Genomic DNA, 24,834 nt, shown 5'->3' with positions numbered 1-24,834 from the left:
TTCACTGATGGACGGATTGCGGGAGGTGCTGTGGATTATTGTGATGTTTTTATCAGCTGTTTGGACTCTCATTCTGACGGCACCCATTCACTGCAGAGCATCCATTGCTGAGACACTGACGCAATCACATCACAACTATTCCTTTAAGAACATTAAGATATTATTACAAGACAAGAATATAATTGTTTAGCAGTGTAATAACACATGGCCATCGATCTCACACTGTTGCAACACTCCACTGCTGTTAAATTCACTACAACCTCTAGGGCTGGACGCTATATCATATATATATATATATATATATATATATATATTCATGAAATATTAAGTGCTTTATGAGCAGCTATGAATTTCCTAAATGTTTAACATGTTTTTATTTGGTGGTCGAGCTTCATGATGGATTGCAATCAACTCCGATTCAGTGATTTGCATCATCAACGTCTCTTTTGTTGCTTATAAATATTATATAATATGTAAAAAACACATCTCACACACAAACACACCCTCAGGCAACGAACACACACTCCTCGCACACACACACACACACACTCTCAGGCAACGATCACAACTGTTAGATGAGAAGCAGTATCCTCCATTCACTGTGTTCTCTCTGTGGTAACACTAATTTATGAGGGCTTTCATGTTTACAGAGGTGAGGTTTCTGAACCAGCTTACTTGAATGTTTAACTTCATGTATCTGTCCCCGTTTGGGTCTGATCCAATCCGATCGGTGCATGCTAGTTCCAAAACAGACGCTCGATTTATGGTTTTCTGAGGTTAAAGTACTGACTGTTAAGCTTGTTTTCGAGTTTAAGGGTTCATTCACCCCGAAATGAAACTTCTGTCATCTTTTATTCAAGCCTGTATTCTGTGGAGCACAAAAGCAGATGTTTAAGCAGAATGTTTGAGCTGCTCTTTTCCACACAGGGCCATGCTCCAAAAAGCACAAAAGCACCATAAAATAATGTATTTAGAGAACTTTGAGTTTTTTTCGATATGAATCAGAATTTTCTGATAGACTTTTATTGCACAGAAAAGAGCAGAGTGAACTTTCTGCGATCTCCGGGTTTGAAACGACATGCAGATATTTTTCATTTTCGGGTGAACTATTCCTTTAAGCTTTAATGTAGCAGTTTCTTCATTTCATTTTCTTTTAAATGTACTTGTTTTTATTTAAATGAACGATGCATGATAATTTTCTTATATGCTCTGATTATTTTTACTGTCTGGTTCATTTGTAACTCTTAATTTAAATGTTTTTTTTTTTTTTAGTAGTCGAGTACTAGGCAGAGCTGAATTATTATTCGTAATATCTTAAAAGCTCCTCTCGTTTTCAGAAAGAAACGTGCCAAATGCTTTCTTCTGCTTGGCCTGTATTTTGCACTCATTTGGATGGAAAGGTAGACAGACGGGAGACTGAGTAATCCTCGTTCAGGAATAGCTAGTTAATCCTCTCTCTCTAGTGAAAGCTTTGGTACAACACTAGTCTTCCTGTTTACTGTGACATCACTTCCTGTTCTGACCCGGGTTGACCAATGAAACGAGTCGTCTGGTTTAGCTTCATCAACGAATCATGTAACGTTCTTCCGCTCATGCTAATAATGACACGGATGTCGATTGGTGCAGATGCTCAGATTGTATCTGAAAAAAAAAAAAACATAATTCCGATTAAAATTCTGTTTTCAGTTATGTTTTATAATGATATAACACCCTGGTACTGTCACATTAAAGAAAAAATATGATTTTGTAATTGTTACATTAATAAAGTCTAAATTAAACATGACCCAGCATATTTATTTATTATATAAAATGATTGTCTTTTTGTATTGAGTCTGTATGTTTGTAGTTTATGCTGAATTCATGAACAATTTGGAGCAATTAGGAAAGTGTAAGTCTCAAATATTCTACACATTTCTATAAACATGATTTAATGTAATGTGTGGTGTGTCCCAGAGCTCTTGTGGATAATGTGATGATGCAGTTCCTGTGAAGAGTCACCAGATGGCGTCATATCCTCCTTCAGCCTCTTCTCCATAACCAGGATTATATAAACATCACATCAGGTGAAATATTATTACTGGCTGAGCTTATCAGCCGGAAAATATCATAGGGCAGAGGGAGGATCATCTGTTATCATACAAAAGAAAAAACAAGCTCAAGTTGATCCCAAATGTGGCTTAGAGCGACTTTTATTGTTTCACTCGCAGAATATCAGTGATGCACATTTAGGTTAAAAATAAATTTATTTGAAGCCGTAGAGAAAAGTGCTTTCTACTTTCTCTGTAAGGTTTTGTAAGTTTGCATCCTTGTTTATCTATGCATATATTATTTTTACATTTCTGGAGTGCATGGATTCAGATGGAAAACCTTTCAATGACAGGCACATATGTAATAAAATCTGGGATGCTTAATGCATTTAAACAACATGTTATAAAAAATATAACATGCGGATCTGACTATGCACAATAATTAAGCCATTCGTATCCATTTATTGGGTATAAAATCATGGTTATAAATGTAATGAGCTTTTCGTTTACTAAAGTAACCATGGTGTCCTTGAAAATGCCATATATGAAATATGTAAGAAGATAAATTTATAATTTTGCCTATTTTGGTAGTAAATGACCTCCTGTTAAAAACTCTCTCTCTTAAAAAACTACACTATAGCACAATATATAAAAAAAAAAAAAAAAAAAAAATCTTTTTTTTTTTCCCAACAGACATTTTAAACTACAAATAAATAAAAAGGTTTTTGTATTTATATTTGTGTTTTGTAAATCTATAATAAATGCATGATGACCACTGATCTATATATGACTATATTATAGATCAGTGATGATGACAGTAGGTTCGATTGTAACACTGTAACGCAAAAAGAAGCCAGCTGTTGCTATGGTTACGTTCCGAGCGAAAGTGTCAATTTACCGCGCGACCAACTAACTTGAAAATGCACTTTTTATGGCTATTGAAACAATGTGTTTTAATAAATATTTTTATGCCCACTTGCCATAATCCACAACCTAAAAACTAAAGATGCTTTTCTCAAAACTGTAATTACCACGAACGATTTCTGTAAAATAATAGCGACTGATGGATGTTTTGACTGTCGGCGGGGTTTGGAGACGTTCTGACGGGCATCAGACCGACTGGCTCCGCCCTCTGGCACCTGTAAATCTGCCCTGAACGCGACGAATGGTTAGAACGGAGCTGAACGCAACACGTTAGTGATTGAGAGCGCACGAAGATCGGCGCCGTCCGCGGACACTCACGCAAGCTTTAAATCGCGGGGATGTTTTCCATCATAATACATACCCAGCGTGCGACCTCGTTTATCCAGTAGGACTTTGAGTGCGTTTTGGGGAAGACTTTTCGACTGCGCGTCACCGGTTGCGCGGAGAACCGAGCAGCGGGCGAGAGCGCAGAGCGCAGCGGGAAGAGAGTGCGCACACGCGGGGCTCTGCCCTGCCAAACATGGCTGATCGTCGGGAGCGAGGCGCTGCAGGGATCTCCAGAAACACGCTCGATGCTCCCCACTGAAGAACCAGAAGATGATGATGGTGATGAGAAGCGGCTCTCCACAATAATGACCTATCCGCCCGCGGTTCGGAACATGGCTGTGATCATCCCCTACACCAGCGATGTACCCTGTGACGCCAGAGGCCAGAGGATGTGGTGGGCTTTCCTCGCCTCCTCCATGGTCACTTTCTTCGGGGGTCTGTTCATCATCCTGCTGTGGAGGACCTTCAAGTACCTGTGGACGGTGTGCTGCCACTGCAAGGGTAAAAAGAAGGTAAAACGCCCCAGTGACACATGCTTTTAGGTCAAATGTTTGGACGCGCTTTTCGTGATCTTAAAAACCTGTGCTCTGAAGACTAGACGCATGCAAATTACTTCACAAAATACAATGATAAGCGCGCAAATCCTTCTTCAGCTTTGAAATCTCCTCTTGAAGTTGTCTGATGCATGAACAGACTGACAAAGAAGCTCAAGAGTTTTTACAACAGCGGCACCACATCATATTTGTGTTTCTCATCACTTTACAGTCATTCTAACAGGTGGGCAACACGATGAATGAGTGGTTGTGCCCAAACTCTTGACTAATAAAATATATAAAACATGCATATTTTTTAATTTTTTGTTGTAGTTCAGCTTGTTTGATTCCGACACTCACACTGTTATTATGATAGAGCTGACCAGTGCACTGCAAATCGCTTCGGATTGAAATGTGCCGAGTGTGAATGTAGTTTTGTTCAACCCTAAAGTGTTTATTCTTTTACACATGTGACCCCGGGCCACAAAACCAGTCATAAGGGTCAATTCTTGAAATTGAGATTTATACATCATCTGAAAGCTGAATAAATAAATAAGGGACAATATTTGGTCGAGATACTATTTGAAAATCTGGAATCTGAGGGTGAGAAAAGAAAATCGCCTTTAAAGTTGTCCAAATGAAGTTCTTAGCAATGCATAATACTAATAAAAAATTATGTTTTGATATATTTCTGATAGGACATGATCTTTACTTAATATCCTAATGATTTTTGCATAAACGAAAAATCAATTATTGACCCATACAATGTATTGTTGGCTATTGCTACAAATATACCTGTGCTACTTATGACTGCTTTGTGCTCCTGAGTCACATATAGCTCTTTCTGAGAGCTTGAGGAGACTAAAACCATTTTGTGCTCTTACTAAAGTCTTGTAGGCCTAAATGGTTAAAAAGTGTGAGAAAATAGGACTTGATGAACTTTGAATCTCTTCTTTCCTGATAACTGACTTGTAAACTGAGCGTTTTACTGATCAAATATGAAAGACGTCGCTTAGAAGAAGAAACAAGTGCACAGAACAAGTGCACAGTCATTTTTAAAAATCTATTTTTTCGTAGCTCTGTAGCATCACTGTTAAAAAGTAATTAGCTGTTGAAGTGGATTTATTTATTGTAGAGGAGACTACTATTGTAGAGGTAAAAGAAGAAAACTTCATCATGTGCATTGTAATGTTTGAAGGCTCTGACAGCACTACCATATACAAATGTTCAGTAGGCCGGGCAGATAAAATAATAGTGATTGATGGCATTTATAAATTCGCAGGACTTTACTTCATGTGGATATACAAAGCGGAAGATCAAAGACAATGAGCGCTGTAAAGGGGCGGGGCTACATAAGGTGGGAGGTGGTTAAAAATAATAGTGATTGATGGCATTAGTTGTTCAGAGATGCAAAAAACTCTTTTTTGGTAATAACAAACTTTTAAATAATTCACAGTATGATCAGGAACATGGTGATATAGTACAGTTTTGATTTCATGTTGACTTTAGATATGGATTCAGAAACTGAGTTTACAAGCTGTAGTTGAACATGCAACAATTTCATTCTCTCAAAATTCACTTGTGTTTTGTTTCTTCCTCTGTCTGTTAAGTGTGTGCGATATTAACCATACAATCATAACACATTATAAATGAGTGCTACTCAATCCACATTAAACAAACAGAAACGCATCTTGACAGTCCTAACACATTGGCAATGTGATGAATCCTGTTAAAATGCAGTTAGAATGACCATATAATTCAATTTATCTAAAAAAATATCCAGAGTGCTGTTTTCCTGAATATCAGCATGTCAGCGCGATTGCAAATTAGATTGATTGTATACAACAATTCAACAAACAAGATGTTAGTTTTAAGTGAATTAAACATTAGTTATACAATGTTTAGTTCAGTTCAATTTTATTTATATAGCACATTTAAAAACAACCATGGTTGACCAAAGTGCTTAACAATGTCAGGATTCTCTCTCGCTCTCTTTCTCTCTCTCTTTCACACACACACACACACACACACACACACACACACACACACACACACACACACACACACACACACACACACACACACACCAGACATATAACTGTCTGTTTTACCAATGAAACAGTTATAAACAAAGCAGGATCAGAATATTTGTGTGTCACAAAGAAGCCCTGCAGTGTTTTGTTCCTTAATGAATCTGTTTTTGAACAAATCGTTTGAGTCAGCGATTCATGAATCCATTCATATAGACAGTTGCTTGCTTTGTTTATGAACATTCTGAAGCTGTTTTGAATGAATCATTTAAATGAGTGATTCAATGAATCACTTACTGAGACAGGGTCTTCCCGCCAGCTACCGGTGGTATTAGTATCATATTTATTTTTCCATGACAGGCTTAAAGTGCCAGCACAAAATCACACTCAGCAAAATATTGTTTAAATACTCACTAAGTGAAAAATCACGAAAAATATTGAGAGATCATTCTTGTCAGAACTGCACACCTCTTCTGTCTAAACAATTATTGAAGACTAATGAGTGTTTTTAAAGAATCTGCTGTGCACTGTTGTACATTTACACCTGTATCTGTGTGAAAGCTGTTGATTTGACAGGAACACAGAGTGCAGAGTCGTACAAGAGCTTCACTTGCGTCTTTTACCCGTGTTTGACATGGAGCCAGTGGTCAGGAATAGGCTGAGTTTTCACTGCCATTGTGTAGTCTGCCCACACACACACACACACACACACACACACACACACACACACACACACACACACACACACACACACACACACACCACAGCTGTTCCTTTCATTACAGGCCTGTCAAACATAGTTGTGTTCATTCTGCCAGACATTTCAGGAAGCCCTTTTCTCCCGTTCAGACCTCAGCGGCCTGTTTCCACTCAAACACACGGCTCTGATTGAACTCAAATCAATCATTTGCTTATTTTCTTAAAACATGTTGCTGCTCTGATTGAGAGTGATTCATCTGTGACTGTCCTGAACTGTGACGTCAAATACAGCAGACAGGGAAAATATGAGTCTATTTCATAATAACCAGACATCTAAACATCTACTGCATTATTGCAATATAGATTATCGGCATATATTTGACCCTGGACCACAAAACCAGTCCTAAGTGTATTGAGATTTATACATCATCTGGAAGATGAATAAATAATCTCTCCATTGATGTATGGTTTGTTAGGAGGACAATATTTGTCTGAGATACAACTATTGGAAAATCTGGAATCTGAGGGAGCAAAAAAATCTAAATATTGAGAAAATTGCCTTTAAATTTGTCCAAATGAATTCTTAGCAGTGCATATTACTAATCAAAAATTAAGTTTTGATATATTTATGGTAAGAAATTTACAAAATATTTTCATGGAACATGATCTTTACTTAATATCCTAATGATTTTTGGCATAAAAGAAAAATCGATAATTTTGATCCATACAATGTATTTTTGGCTATTGCTGCAAATATACCTGTGCTACTTATGACTGCTTTTGTGCTCCAGGGTCACAAATGTGTGTTTATATTTGAAATATATGTATTTTTGCTTTTGCAATTGCTTCCCCAAAAATCCCTAAAACCTTTTGTAATTCATTTGTATTTAGTGATTGATTTTATTTATGTAAAATTAGTTTCTATTTGAAACCTTTCTATTGAATTTGAGGTTATATACTGTATGAGACATACTTTTATTCACCCATTTACATCCACACTTCTGCTGTATTTATAGTGATAGTTCACCCAAAAATAATCATTCTGAATTTGTAACTAACCCTCATGTTGTTTAAAGTCTGCCTGTTTCTCTTGATAAATAATTTAGCAAGATTTGACGGCAATTAAAATATTAGCTACATGCCTGCACAAATGTGCATATATTTGCAGTGTTATAATGTTTTAAAGGTTCAATGTTATAAAGAGCAAGCAAAAGAAATGAAAAAAGCCACTCGTGCATAAATGATGCAACTAGGCGTGTGATATTGGCAAAAAAAATTATATCTCAGTATTTTGGGGATTTTGTCATTTATGTTAATGAAACAATAACTTACTTCAATACTTTAATTCAAGAACGAAACACAGCACAAAATATTCTTATCCGAATAAGCCCAAATATTCGGATCCGGCTTTGTTTGGAACTTTTTCATTTGTGAAACCGTGTAACTCCTGTAATATGAACTTCCTGTTTGTTGAACTGTTTTATAAAATCAATCTCATTCACGATCTCGTGCACGTGCTGATATTCAGGAAAACAGCACTTTTGCTTGTGTGATATTATTAAACTATATCATATCCTATAGATATAAAAAATAAAAACCTATGCAGGGATTATTTTTAGCATATATACCTGACCTTATATGGGTGTTCTGACAGTCTTCATCACACAGTGCATGCTTTTGGACTCTGAAGACGTGTTTTTTTGTTTGTTTATATATGCGCGCCCCTACACTCAGCTACATGCACTAAATGTTATTGTTCTACTGATAGAAGTTCTTCTTAACGTGACATGCTTGTCAGTTCAGTTCAATTACAGTCTTTCTTACAGTATTTCTTTTCTGAACCATGTAGAATAGAATAGAATAGAATAGAATAGAATAGAATAGAATAGAATAGAACAAACTGGTATTACGCTTCACATTCTGTCCCTCTCACTTTGCTTTAGCTGCTTTTGTGTTCCACAGAAGAAAGTCAAACAGAATTGCAATGACATGAGGGTCAGTAAATGATGAAACAGTGTGCAGTATTGGGTGAACTGCCTCTTTAATACAAGTTATTGTCATTTTTAGAGCATATATTTTTTTGCAGTGATTAACAGCTGGCCGTGGCATTAATTGCAGCTCTCCAACTGTCCATCTCCTCTCACTTTCTCTGTTTTCATACATGCATCTTCCTCATTCAAAGTGCCGTGTCACTCTCCTGTAGTGTGCGTGAATCAGATGCTTGTTGCTAAGCAACAGGCGGCATATTCATTATTGAGCTGGGAAATATCCCCTTATGTAATTGTGTTTTTCTAGAGACCACACACACACACACACACACACTCACCTGTCAGAGTGTGTGATCAGAGTGTGTTTTCTTCACCACAAACGCATTTACATTCAGAATCTACAGGCATCTCACACACAAGCCAGAAATAGAAATCCAGTCTGATCTCCTTCAGATGGGTTTGATCATGTTCATATTCAGATGTTGTTTCACAGGATTCTGCTGTTTGTTAATTAGTTTTGCTCGCACATAATTAAAGCACGGATACACATTATAAATGACTGCAAACACAGAATACTATATTCTAGTGAGCTGCCTACATAGTCAGCTACCTTCTCTAAGTGATCTCTTCTGCTCACCGAGGCTGCATTTATTTGATCAACAACAAAGTGAAATTATTAAATAATATTGCAATTTAAAACAGCTGTTTTCTATGTGAATCTCTGTTAAAGTGTAATTTATTTCTGTGATGTGCAGCTGTATTTCCAACAACAATAATCAACAATTCAGAAAAAAATTATCATCATAAATATTTTAAAGTCTTAAACTGAAAAATCATAATCAACAGCATACTACATAACAAATTTGTGGAAACTGTGATGCATTTTATTTTTCAGGATTCACAGATGAATAGAAAGTTGCTAAAGAACAGCATTTATTTTAAATAAAAATATAAATAAAAATTATAAATATCTTTACTGGCACTTCTGATCAATTTAATTTCGCACTCAATATTTTTGTGGAAAATGTGATATAGTACCATTCAAAAGTTTGTGATAAGTAATATTGAAAGACATTAATACTTTTATTCATCAAGGACGTATTAAAGTGATTGAAAGTGACAATAAAGACATTTATAAATTAATGTTACAGAAGATTTCTATTTCAAATAAATGCTGTTCTTCTGAACTTTCTATTCATCTGTGAATCCTGAAAAATAAAATGTATCATGGTTTACACAGAAATATTGTGCAGCACAACTGTGTTCAACATTGATAATAATCAGAAATGTTTCTTGAGGAGCAAATCATCATATTAGAATGATTTCTGAAGATCATGTGAGACTAAAGACTCTAAAAATAAAGCTGAAAATCACAGAAATACATCACAGAAATACATAACAGATATTCACATAGAAAACAGCTGTTTTAAATAGTAATATGTTAATTTTTATTCTGTATTTGTGATCAAATAAATGCGGCTTTGGTGAGCAGACGAGACTTCTTTCTAAAGTCTCCATTTTTGTGGCTCCATTTTTATCATGCTGGATTAATCGTTTTCACTGATCTTGTAGCAGTGCATTCTGGGATTGTGTTCTCGATCAAGGATACCTTACTAGGCAGTAAAGCTGCTTGTTTGACGCACAGCAGGTTCCCAGTGTCTGTGTAATGGTGATGTTTATGGTGTGTGTGTGTGTGTGTGTGTGAGTACAGTCAGAGCGGTGATGGGAGATAAACAGGCAGATAAGATCAGTGTGTGTGTGTGTGTGTGTGTGTGTGTGTGTGTCGCCAGCCGCTGAGCAGCAGTTCGTCTCAGATGCTCACGTGGACAAACAAAGGCCATATTACCCAGACAGACACATCACCCATGATGCCGTCCCAGAGTGCAGTGTTTGAGTGACAGACGTCACCCCTCGAGCTGATGTTCAAGCGTTCAGAGCAATAATGAAACTCCCAATTAATCAAAATTAAACACTTATATTGCTCACAATTAATGATTGCTTTCTGAAGCATTCCAAGTAGCAAAACTTTAGTCTGGTGTTGTTTAGTGTGAAGTATTTTATTCTTTGAAGCCACACCAAGTAGCAAAACTTAGTGGGTGTATTGTTTAGTGTGAAGTATTTTTAGGTTTTGAGTAACCGTGTTTTGTGAACAGGTTCAAACATACCATCAAACCATATAGCTATCGTTATACATTATATCTAATAGCTAAACCTATATATATAACACATATTATAAAATCTATATCTATATCTCATATATATTGTTATATCTATTGTTGAGTCTATCTGTTATTACATCCATTGTTAGTTATTATATCTATCATTATATCTTATCTATAGTCATATCTATTGTTATATCTTATATATATATCGTTATAGTTGTTATATTTTATATATATTGTTAAATCTATCGTTATATCTCATATCTATCTATCTATCTATCTATCTATCTATCTATAGCTATCATCATCTATCTATCTATCTATTTATCTATCTATCTATTACTCTAAGTCTATCGTTCATCTTCTATCGTTCTAACGTTCATTCTATCAGTCTATCATTCTCGTCATTCTATCTATCTAGCGCTCTATCTACTCTATCTATCGTTACTATCTATCGTTTCTGATCTATCGTTCTATCGTGTCAAAAAACAGTCGTTCTATCTACCTCTAGCATTCTATATTCTATCATATCTATGCGTATCTATCTATCATATCTATCTTTCTACTCTCGTATCTATCGTCGTATCTATCGTTCTAAATCGGTCTAGTCGTTCTATCATTCTATCAGTCTATCATTCTATCTTCTTCTACTCTGATCTATCGTCGGCACTATTCTAAGATACTAAAGACTGTCCTTTATCGCTCAGAAGTCCCTGAAAAGTAGACTACTAGACTATTTTATTGTGTGTCAATCATCGCACACCCCCCTGATCGCTGTGTGTATCTTTCTGTTCCATCGTGATTTTTTCCCATGGTTTTCACATTGCAATCGTGTGGTGTGTGTTTGTTATTTATAGTGTGTAGTGGTAGTGGGTAGTCGGCAGTGTGTGTGATGTTGGCGTGTGTTGCGGACATGCACGCGTTCGTGCACTCGTTGTTAGCGTGTGTAGTGTTGTGTGTGTGTTTAGCGTGTGCGTGTGGAGGTGTGATGGGTTATGTGTGGTGTTTAGTATGTTATTGTTTTCACGCGATATGGGTGCTGCAGTGTGGGTTTTAGTACATTGTCGGGCATGCGGGGCCTTCCCCAGTTATGAACATTGCTCTGGCACTGCGCGATAAGAAAGCTTCTCTTCTCTCGTGTCTCTACGTCATCTCTCTGTCTCTCTCTGATCTCTCTCTCATCTCTCTCTCTATCTCTCTATCTTCTCCTGTCGTCTTACCCAATACACGTCTCTCTCTACGCTCTGGTTTGCCTGCCGCCCCCCCCCCCGACCGCCTCCCCAATCTAATAAACAGTCCATTCAGTGGAACGCCATTAAGAAGGAGGTCAGTTGCCAAATCATACTTTCACAATCCCTCCCCCTCCCTTCGGTCCTCTTTATATTTATCATATACACATCTTACACCCCTCTTAATATTTCCCCAAAATAAACACAACCACAGACACTCACAGTCCTTATACTAAACATAAACACATACACATTGTAATATTTGTCAGTTAGTTGTACACGAGAAAGAATGCAGCGCGTCAGAAGGCAGCTGCTCGTGTAAACACAGCGTTCCTGTTATCAGTGAGCACTGAACGCTTATGATTGATCGATGGTTTTATTTATTTATTTAAATTCCATAATTAATTTTTTTATATTTTTGTTTATTCATTTATTTAAATTCAAATACAGCAATAATTTAATTTAATTTAATTTAATTTAATTTAATTTAATTTAATTTAATTTAATTTAATTTAATTTAATTTAATTATAATTATATATATATTTTAATATATATTTATTAATAAATATGTATATACAATGTACAAATTGTAAACAATAAAATTATAAACACATCCCAATAAAAAACAAATTTAAAAAAAAACATGTATAACTGTTCTCGCAACTTTCATCTAATCTCAATCCAAAACCAAATTCTATACTAGTCATGGCAACCAGATCATTGCAAGCTGATAACATGTGCATACATGTCATATGTTTCGTAATGAATAAAAACAATAAACCTTCAACCTGAAACCTACTTCTCTTTTTAACATTTTTACATGTCAACATAGAAACCACAACATTACAAGCTGAATAGAAGCTCTAGAATGAACTAGAAAAATACAACGAGATTTGTGTTCCTACGAAGGAACATCAGTGAGTCACAGACAAAACGGTATCAAACTGGGAGAATGGCTGGGGCAGCGGATGTTTTGCTGCTGGATGTGTGAGATCTGGGGCAGCGGATGTTTTGCTGCTGGATGTGTGAGATTCATGCTGAGTCAGAGAGTCGCTGTAGCGAGAGCCACTTCCTGCTCTCACGGTTAATTACTAAATGGCCCCAGAGCTCTGACAGTGATTGCTTTACCATTATCTCGATCTGATGGATATGGATTCAGGCCGGCCAAGACGCTGACGACAGTGTGAGAAAAGCGTTCCAGCCCGACTTTAACTTTCAGCCTCGCTCAGAATAACTACACAATCATAAATGAGTCTGTCCCCCAGCGCCGGCTGATGGAAATGAGATGAACTTCCTTTTTAATGTCGGATTGGATTTGGTTCTTGGCCAAATGAAACGATCTGCCTAATTTAGCATCCCTCCGATGGAATATGTCCTGAATGATGCTTAGAGGACACTACACGATGATGATATGAAACGCATCCGCGCGTTTAATTACATCACAGGCCATCCGAATACAGATTGCGCTGTGGGAGCTCTTCTGCTGTTCTCCTACAAGATCATTTATCTAATAATGTGAAGGCACACCTAGAAACTTGGTGCTGGGTGCCGAATTATTAACAAGACAGATAACTGCGTTTTGTGATTGTATTGGACAGTGGCATTAGAGCACGCTCAGAGGCGTCAAGAGGTCAGCAAGTGGTAATGCATTTATTTATTCCAGTGTAATTACGTAAGCTGAAGGCCTCACTTAAGGAAAATTAAAAAATGTATAAAAAATTTTTTAATGCATTTATTTATTCCAGTGTAATTATGTAAGTACGTAATACATTTTGTTATTTATTTTCATTTATTATTTATTTAATTTTATCCCATTTTTTTAGAATATATGTATTTGTTTGTTTGATACAGATGCAATATTATTTATCTAAATAGAAGTCACGAAGTTTGTTTTGACTCATTTATTTATCATAACCCCTTTTCATAAGTATGTTCAATTAAATCATTTATTTATAATAAATTATTTATCATAACCCCTTTTCATAAGTATGTTCAATTAAATCATTTATGTATCTTAATGTATTAATTATTTTATTTTATTTATTAATTGTTGATCTTGTTCCAGTTAAATATATGTATTTGTTTATTCAATGTAGACGGTGCAATATAATTAATAGTCTAATATTTTAAATAAATAAAGCTTTTAAAAAGTTTGTTTAGACGAAAAATCATACAAATATATAAAAAACATGCAAGACTAACATAAATGTATCATAACCTCAAGAAATGTTGCATCATTTTGCCTTTAATTTAAAAAGTATTTATTTATTTGTTTGTTAGTCTTAATTCATTTACATATTTATTATAGTAATTCATTTATACTATTGTCCAATTTTTAAATATGTATTTGTTTGCAATATAATTGATCTAAACAGAAATGGTAAAACACTAACATTTATGTGAATACTTTTTCAAAATGTATTTATTCAATGATTTATTTACTTAAATACAATTTGCAAAAAAGTTAAAGATTTTGATTAAAAATTTGTATATTCAGCATAGATGATAAAAATTTGTTTATGTAAATACAAGTGGCAAAAAAGTTAAAGTTTTTGATTAAAAATCATACAGATATATCAGAAATAAGCAAATATATCACAGATAGCAAGGCTAACATGTAGCCTACTGTGTACATATTTATTCAAAATAACCACAAAAGCAAATTTCTGTGTACACTAATCACTTTTGATAACTTCAAGAAATCTTGTATTATTTTGCTTTTAGTAAAAAACACAACAATACACTCACTCTCAGTGACACAAAACAAGTAGAAACAATCTGAATGCAAAAGTTCTGATGGCATTGTTTGTTGAGGGAAGATTTCTAATCTCTACTTAATCAATTATACACAACAAATCAGACCAATCACCTCCGAACATTTTTTGGACGTAGTGTCCCATTATCACTGCTGAATCATGGTTTCAGGATTAATTAGAGCCATCACTGCCGGCCATTTTTCTTTGAACTTTGCCATCTTTTAAATTAAATATTTATAGAGAGCGAGCTTTTCTGGGTGACATTTTCAGGCGAGATCATTAGGCCGGACAGATCTGCAGCGCAGCCAATTAGTCCTGATCTGAGGCGTCTGCCCTTCGCTTCCTTTCATCTCCGTCTCTGCTAGTTTTTAAATTGTGTTTATTGGTGCCTTCGGTTCTCCAACAAAACTTTGATGAAGCTCGCAGACTGGATCGTCCTCGTACACGTTCATGTGCTCGTCTGGGAATCAAGACTAGTGTGTAAAAACTAGTGCACTTTGCAGCTTATTCTGGATCGGTACCGCCCACTTCAACTCTGTTTAGAGACAGTTTTATCAGAAATAAGTGCAATATTTGACCAGCATGAAAACTAATTACTAAAAAAAACTAAAAAATAAAACAATGTGATGCTCTAATAAGCATTAAATATTGGATCCATTTTTAATCATAAAATAATTAATTCCATTTTAAATTAAAAATTAATATGCTCTAACAACCATTAAATATAGTATCCAATTAAAAGTATAAAATAGAATAAAATTTGGTAAGGTTTTAAGTTAATTGAAAGTAAATGTATCATTTTCATTTTCATTTAATTCTTGCCTCAATTCAATCTTCATTCAAATCCCTACTTCATTAAAAATCAAAACAAAAACCCATTTCCATTTAATTTAATCCCAAAGCATGATGCCACACAAACCCATATATTTTATTATATATGTATGTATAATATTCTATTTTAAATGTTTAACTTTTCATCTCATCCCAATCAAAACCAAATTTTACTAAAAACATCCCGAATAAAAACAAAATTTTACTAAAAACATAATGCATACATTAAATATTTAAAATAGGTAGTTTTGCATATAGAGCAATCCGCATGCATGTCCCTAGGTTTGCGTTCAAGAACCCTAATGGTTTGGTAACTTAAAACCGTTCCTTCTTTGTTTACTTTCTTTTCTGGGAATCAAGACTAAGTGTGTAAAAACTAGTGCCCATTGCCTGCTTCGGTATTCTGGACAGGACCGAACCGCCCATATTTTAATGTAATTTGAATTATATTTGTACCACACTTTTTTTAGTATGGAATGTAACATGTATAACTAAGTTGGTAAGGTTTTAATTTTTTTTTTAAGTCTCTTTTGTGTTTTTATGTATTTTATATATTGAAAGAATCGCTTGGCCGCAAAGAAAATGGACAAGCATAACACATTGTGGTTTATATTTCTTGTAATTTCAGTTCACTATAACCAATGTTAGGTTATGTAAGTGGAAGTTATAAAGAATTTCTTATTTGATAAAAAAATAAATTATATAAAGTGTCCGTTGATAGTCAGAGATAATAGTAAAAAAAAAAACAAAAGTAAGTATAGAATGTATTTTAAAACACACCCACCAAATCAAAAAAAGCATTTAATTACATTTGTAAGTTATTATTTTTGATTTTACTTTTAAATTATATAATTAAATTTAATTTTAATGTATTTAGATGTACATTAACTTTATTCAATATAAGTGGTTAAAAAAGTTTTGATTTAAAGAATCATGTAAATAATAAACCATGTGATAGCTCTAGGAATAAACAATAATAAACCAGATGGGTCAAAATGGTCAGGGTGGGCACAAGAAACACACAGTACGTTTGGTTGGTACTATAGAGCAGTATTATTCTTTTTATAATGAACGAGTCGGAAATAGTTGTCCACACATCACGCGCAAGCGCTGGGTTTGGGATGATGCGTGACAAACTGACAAATGAGCTACAATACACTGTGCAAATGACGTATGCATTTGGGGAAGAGACCAGCTAGAGACCAAAAGTGAAATTATGAAATATTATTACAATTTAAGAGTCTCTTCTGGTCAACAAGGCTGCATTTATTTGATCAACAACAAAGTGAAATTATGAAATAATATTGCAATTTAAAATAACTGTTCTCTATGTGAATCTCTTGTTAAACTGTAAATTTATTTCTGTGATGCGCAGCTGTATTTTCCAGCATCGATCTTCAAAAATCATTCTAATAACATTACATTTCCTAAAATAACATTCAGAAAACATCCCAATATGATAATTCGTAAATATGATTTAGTGTGTGCCATGCCATATCTAGTTGTTCACAGAGATACTGTACTGTGTGTGTGTGTTTAGTGTCACATAGAGCTCTTTATGTGAAGTCGTAAATATGATTTAGTGCGTGCCATGTCTTTAATCTCAGACGTGTTCACAGAGATACTGTACTGTGTGTGTGTGTTTAGTGTTATTTATGTGTGTGTACAGTACAGTTAAATAGATTCCCTGTGTTTATTCAGCATCACACACTAGTTTAACTTCTCTAGACTGTTTAATCAGCTGAAATAGATTTCTCTCCCTTTTTTGGCGTGGTTTATTGAAAGCGATGCGATCGCTGCTTCATCTTTTGGGAAATGACTCGCATTCCTTCAGCTTCAGGTGGGATTGAGTTTATTTTATCAGTGCATGTGTTTTATCACACTTCAAACCTGTCCGGCAGAATTTAGATGAAAGTTTCTGCATTAGTTTTGTCTTTGTTGGAAACATTTCTCTGCTCACGGCCAAAAATAAGTCCTCAACAAATGAAAAACAAGCTTCAGTAGCTCTAATGCACCGTAACTGTAATTCTGCATCAGTCAAAGCCCTTATATTGATCAGTGTTACTTTAGTGTCATTAAAACTGTTTTTTTTTTTTAATATTATAAACTATTTTTATAGCGCCTTTGCAAAACCCAAAGTCATTTTAAAAAGTTAAATAATAAGTTAAATTGCCTGTCCAGTTATTTTAATTATTAATGTTTATATATATATATATATATAGTTTTAGTACTTGCATGAAAAGAAAATGTGCTATATATATTATATATATATATAGATTATATTTATATATATATATATATATATATATAGTTTTAGTACTTGCATGAAAAGAAAATGAGTTATATAGGCTATGTGCTCAATATTTTTGAAGTGTTTAAGTTTTGGTTTTATGGTTTTAGTTTTAGTTAACGATAAGAGCCCTGGTTTTGGGGGTTATTTACTTCCTAAAAACTCACGTCTGTCCGTTAGATCCAGGTGATCGTGAGCGGTAGGATGTGAATCATCAGTCAGGCATACAGTAAATACATGTAGTGTGTAATTCATCGTTAAACATGTTCAGAGAGAGAATGAACATGCTTCTGGTCTTCTGTCTGATGTTCATCAGCGATGATGAATGTGTAAATGCAGGAGGTCTAGTGGAGAAATCAACTTGAAATCAAGGTTTTCAGTGATGTTATTGTTAAGAAAAACCTGTTTTTCTTCATAATCTTTCATTAAAATCCTTAGTAATCGCTCTTTTTCATCTGAAGTCATCAATGCCTTTTTATCATCCACCTTTATATGCTAAAGTTCAAAAGTGTGTGTGTGTGTGTGTGTGTATTCATCTGCATAGCAGCATGTTTTTATTTTTTTTAAAAATTTAACTAATTTTCTTGAATGTGTCTAGGATTCAAATAAAACTAATTTACTTATATAACTATAAAATTAATGTAACTGTTAAATGATATACTCATTGAGAAAGTGTATCAAATAATACACAATCATTTTACCTTTCAAAATGTGGTTTGTGTTGATTGTTTTACTGACTGAGAAAGTGTTTCAGATGATTCAGCGTAGGCGGTGTATAGCTAAACTAACCTAATGTTAGTGTAATCTATTAATTATTACACACTTCATAAACCCGTCTGTTTAGGCAAGAACCAGATATGGAGTCATAAATATTTTAATAGGACTGAATTTGCAGTCTAACAAACACAAAAAAAATTTAAAAAAAAAAAAAGAACATTTTTATTTCCAATCTCCAATTTCATATTTCAAACAGCAGATAAATTATATACAGAAAGTGAACAAAGAACATTTACATTATCAAAGGACATTATGACTCTTAATCACTCAAAAATACTCTGGTTCTGTGAAATGAAACAAATCTTAGCAAATCTGTTTCACCAGTATACTGTTATTACAGTCTACTCTCTTAAAAACAAAGGTTCTTTACTGGCATCAGTGGTTCTGTGAAGACCCTTGAAAATCCATGCAACCTTTCAAACGCAAAAAATGTTCTCCAAATGGTAACTGAGGATGCTTTAGACTGTGATATATCTTTAAAACTGTAACCCACTATACATAAAAACTTTAGATACACTAGATAGAGAGTGTGTAACTGTGTGTGGTTTTTCATCATCCTCTCAGATAGATACTGTAGATACAGTAGATAGAGAGCAAACATAGAAGACACTTTCTGTGTGTGTGTGTGTGTGTGTGTGTGTGTGTGTGTGTAGTTTTTTATCATGACTTTTCATTAAAATAATACATTTTTATCTCTTTCATGTTTTATTCATCAAGGATGCATTAAATTGATCAAAAGTGACATTTATAATGTTACAAAAGATCTCTATTTCAAATAAATGCTGTTCTTCTGAACTTTCTATTCATCTGTGAACCCAGAAAAATAAAATATATCACAGTTTCCACAGAAATATTGTGCAGCACAACGGTTTCCACATTGATAATAATCAGAAAATGTTTCTTGAAGTATCATTAGAATGATTCTCTGAAGATCATGTGACACTGAAAGCCTGGAGTAATGATGCTGTAAAATACAGCTGAGCATCACAGTGAAATAACTTACACTAACAGATATTCACACAGAAAACAGCTGTTTTACATTATAAAAATATTTCACAATTTTTACTGTATTTTTAATCAAATAAATGCAGCCTCGGTGAGCAGAAGAGACTCAAAAACATTAAAACGTTTAAACACTTTTTACCTTCCCAGTGTATAAAATCAAGTCGTCCTCATCCTTTGTCTCTTGGAAATAAGTCTCATTATGGAAGTCAAATGGATTGTAAATGCTGATGTAATGTGTTAATGGCTGTGACACTCAGCTGTCAGTGTTTGTGAAGTATTTCCCGAGCATGCAGGGCTGTGTGTGTGTGTGTGTGTGTGTGGGTGTGTGTTTCAGTGTGGCGTGTCGGGCGTCTCACATATGTAACATTCTCTGGCCGGCGTGTTTGAGCGTGACACCTGACTCCAGCACCGCGGCCTGTTTTAGAAACGCAGTATAAGCCTCTATAGGAAGCGTTTGCAGCGCTGCGAGTGTTTGAGTGCTGTGTGTGTCACACAGGAGCGTGTGAAGGTCATGTGTGTTTGCCGTACATAATCAGAAATATCATATGTGGGCCTGCGTATGATTCTACAAATGCTTTTTCACGAATGCACACTTCATAAGTAAAATGTAAAACATATAATTATTCAATTCTAATGGAGTTCACTAGTATTAAATCACACGTTTGGAGTACATGGACAACTAAAGCACATCACACCGGACTTTTACAGGCTAAAAGAAAAGAAAAGCACTGTTGTTTACTCATTACCTTGAATGTTTATAGCTAATAATATCACTTTTTTTCCCCTGTATTTTTTTTTCATACAGAGACATTTTCTCATCTGATCAGTTTCTCAAGTCCTGCCTATCATTGTTTTTCCTTGTTTATTATGTATAATTATCTACAGTTTTGAAAACTTAATGTCATACTGTATTTTATAGTTACTTGTCCAAAATATATGTTTTGAGATATATATATATATATATATATATATATATATAGTTTTTCATTTAAATATAACATTTATAACATTCTCATTATTTTCAAATGAAATAATAATAATTATATTATTACTGTAATACAGTATTTTTTACAGTAATTATTATAATGATTTTTTATTTAAATCAGAATAACTTAATTGCAGTACATCTAATAATACCATCATGTACACACACTTATTGTATTACAGTAATAAAAAAAATTATGAATCAAAATAAAAACCTTAAACTTAAATAATTGACTTAATAATTAAAAATGCCATTTTAAAGATTTAGTTTTTTTTAATACAGTAATTTGTATTTGAGGCATTAAAATGGCACTAAAATCAAAATTCTCATTAGATTTTATTTACTGCAATGCTGTAATTTCTGTCATATTAATGTAATTATAATAAAAGTATTTTTGAAATTTAAATAATAAATTAGATGTAGTACAACTCAAAATTTTAAATAATATTTATATTATTTATTTATATTAATATTATTTTAAATAATAAAAAATACATGTAATTTTTTAAATTTATTTATTTTAATAAAAAAAATCTAAAAAAAATCTTCATGTTCAGCTTTATTATTTTTTCTCAAAACATCAGTAGTTCTTTCTTTTGTTTTTGTGGTGACGTACCTGAAAGCTTTGATGATATTCAGCACTGAGTTCATGTTCACTCGCTCAGGATGCTGATGGTGTGTGTGTGTGTGTGTGCAGAACGTGCAGCGGGTCAGTAACCCGGCGGTGCTCGGTGACGGTGTGACTAAAGCAGCGGTGGCGGTCAGCGAGGTGGGATGGATGACCTCAGTGAAGGACTGGGCCGGGGTCATGATCTCTGCTCAGACGCTCACGGGACGCGTGCTGGTGAGTCCAGCTGCACTCATCACACTCACACCAAAACTCAACAGGATAACGTTTGTGATTACACGATCGGGAATATTTCTGAATAAACCACCAGATTTTACAATTCAGCTCATGTTCACTTCGTTGTGATATTGTCATGAAGGAAGAATAATTAAAAGGTTAGTTTAGCCAGAAATTAAACTCACCGTCACATACTGCCAAAAACTTAGATTTTTATTATTATTATTAGATTTTTTATTTTTAGTATGCAGTAATACAGTTAATATTTTAATATTTGTACAATGTCATATTTCTTTTATTTTTAGTATGCAGTAATACAGTTAATATTTTAATATTTGTACAATGTCATATTTCTTATTTTTTATATTTAATAATAATTATAATTATAATATTAATTCTTCTTGTTTTAATCATTATTATTATTATTTTATTGCCATATTGATATATGATCAGAAAATTTAAATCAGAATAAATTAAATGCACTAAATAAAAAATAAAAGGCTTATGTATATATGTGTTTTTTAATGGCCATGCTGATAAAAGAATCACATATATATTTTCCATAATAATGCACAAAATCAAAATATAACAACAAAAATTTGCAGTTAGATTTCCACAAAAGTCAGCCCTACAAACAAACACAGCTAAGCTGGATTGTTTTAAATAGCTTTTTAAATCTCAATTTTTGTCAGAAAAGTTGCAGTTAGATTTTTCCCCAAGTCATGCATTTGTATGAAGGGTCATGAAAGTGCACAGTAGGATTGAGGCAGCGAGCGTCTCTGCGCTCACGGATGTGTATGCTGGTCATCACGGTGGGCTGGAGAGGGTGTGGTTGTAGTGATGTGTGTGAGGGTTTAGAGGACTCGTCACGGGCGGCACATGTTGGGTAACGTTAGCAGGATTGTGACTGTATGACGGCTTACAGGAAAGACTTAAACCACTGCAGATTATCCTGAGAGTCCAGAGACCGACTGTCTGACTGATGACACACACACACACACACACACACACACCCTCACACACACATACACACACATACAAACACACACATACAAACACACACACACACACACACACACACTGACCCTCACACACACATACACACACACACACAAACACACACACACACACACACACACACACACACACACACACACACACACACACATACACACATACAAACACATACAAAAACAAACACACACACACACACACACACACACACACACACACACACACACAGTGTGCACTAACACACACAACAATAAACATAATCTAACACCAACACACATAGCGTGTTAGTGTTTACACACACACACACACACACACACACTCCTGATGTGTCCGATCAGAAGTACAGTACACACACACACACACACACACACACTCCTGATGTGTCCGATCATATGAATTATTTATATGCCACGAGATGCTGCAGTTTCCATGGAGTAATATTGAATTTTATCTATAATTAAAAAAACATCAAAAATAAAAAAAAAAACATATAACCTATAATATACAACAAAATATATATTATACATATAATGTATAACCTATTATATACAGTTATATATTATTGTGCAATTATATTTTATTTTAATTTTTTTATATATTTGTTATATTTACTTTATAATATTATATTATTATTTTATCATTTATTATATTTTATTTTTTGTTTATTCGTCTGTTTGTTTGTTCTTTCGGTTGTTGTTGTTGTTTGTTTAATGGGGAAAATGAACAATAATGGAACATCATTCAAAAAAATACAAAAGTAAAACATGCTGGATTATGTTCAAATATATTTCTAATAACATTTTTATATTGCATCTGTAGTGACAATATACAAATACAAATATGCACTGCATATCTGTATGTATCTGTACAGTTCAGGTGTATAACTTTAGCAAAAGCAAAGGTAGTTTTTGAAGACAAATACCACAGTTAAATTACAGTTACTCTAGTGAAACTTTTTTAACTAAATACTGTTGTTAAACTTAGATTTGTGTGCTAAAGCAGGGTTAATAGTGTGTGTGTGTGTGTGTGTGTGTGTGTGTGTGTGTGTGTGTGTGTGTGTGTGTGTGGTGCGCGTGTGTGTGAGTGGTGTGTGTGTGTGTGTGTGAGTGTGTGTGTGTGTGCATGCACAGGTTAATTCATGAGTCATTTCCTGTCCAGATTACAGCCGTGGCTCCTTATATTGTTGTTTAGTAGGAACAGTCTGTAACCATGGAGACAGCAGTTAACCTCCTTACAGCAGGTGTGTGTGGGTTGTTTAGGGGTCGAATGAACCTGCAGCTCCGCACACACACACACACACACACACACACACACACACACACACACACATATTCAGAGATGCATGAGTTCGATCCAGGTTTTTGAGCACGTCACACACGTGTCTAATTTGACGAGCATGACCTGATCACATGACCCCTGCACTCAGGTGTAACCCGAACTCTTCATTAAAGCTGTATTAGCTGTGACAGTGGCCGTGAGGGTCCGCAGCGATGATGCGTTTCCTGTTCCTGTGAGAGCCGTACTCCAGGGATATTTCAGGAAGGGCTGTTATTAATTCATGCGCTGTCCGGCTGTGTCTGAAAACACCTTTAATGACTCTGCTGGTGTATTATTCTCCTGAAGATCTGAGATGATTCAGAGACGCTAAGAAATACAGACACAAAGATATATAGGACTTTAAGGTTGTATTCTTTTTATTTATAATTTACAATAATAAGTAAATAAAATAATAATCTTTAAAATACTGTTCTGTATGATTTGTAATATCCGTTGCACACTGTAAAATCTACTATGCTATAATAATAATAATAATAGTGGTAACAATTGAAACTTTTCATGCTTATCCTTTACAAACTGTAAAATCCACTACACAATAAAAAATATACAACACTATATAGTTAAAGATGATTTAAAGATTATTATGACTTGATATTTACTTTACATTACATTTACATTACATTTTGGTCATTACGCAGATGCTTTTATCCAAAGAATGACTTACAACATGAGCGGACAATGGAAGCAATCAAAAAACAACAAAAGAGCAATGATATATAAAATGCCTATAACACAGTCTCAGTTAGCCTAAAACCAGTATCCGTAGCAAGGGCTCTTTTAAATAATATAATAAATAAAAAGAAAACAGATAGAATAGAAAAATAGAATAGAGCCAAGCTAGTGTTAGAGGTTTTTTTTTATAATTGTATATCCATAAAATGAAAAAGAAAATAGATAGAATACAAAAAACGATTAGAAAGGTAGTTAGATTTTTTTTAATATATTTTTTTAAATAGAATGTAGAATAGTGAGTGCAAAAGTTTAGAGGGTCAAATAAAGATGGAAGAGATGTGTTTTAAGCTTTTTTACTCTCCTATAAATAGGTGCAGATATGCTAAATATTGATATATTATG

At 34.2% G+C, this 24,834-nt stretch overlaps 1 protein-coding gene across 1 annotated transcript in view; it reads left to right on the top strand.

The window, feature by feature from the left end:
• The first annotated feature begins 3,167 nt into the window (after positions 1-3,167).
• The window catches only part of LOC109096456 (calcium-activated potassium channel subunit alpha-1-like), an 81,636-nt gene continuing 59,969 nt past the window's right edge, over positions 3,168-24,834 (top strand). Inside the window, 2 exon segments of the mRNA XM_042734836.1 lie at positions 3,168-3,790; positions 21,262-21,408. Coding sequence (XP_042590770.1) covers positions 3,524-3,790; positions 21,262-21,408 — 414 coding nt within the window. The 5' untranslated portion in view covers positions 3,168-3,523.

Source organism: Cyprinus carpio, chromosome B12, assembly GCF_018340385.1.
Source record: "Cyprinus carpio isolate SPL01 chromosome B12, ASM1834038v1, whole genome shotgun sequence".
NCBI classification, from domain to species: Eukaryota; Metazoa; Chordata; class Actinopteri; order Cypriniformes; family Cyprinidae; genus Cyprinus; species Cyprinus carpio.
The sequence above is the reverse complement of the archived record's forward strand: the minus strand, read 5'-3'. Positions and strand labels throughout refer to the sequence as shown.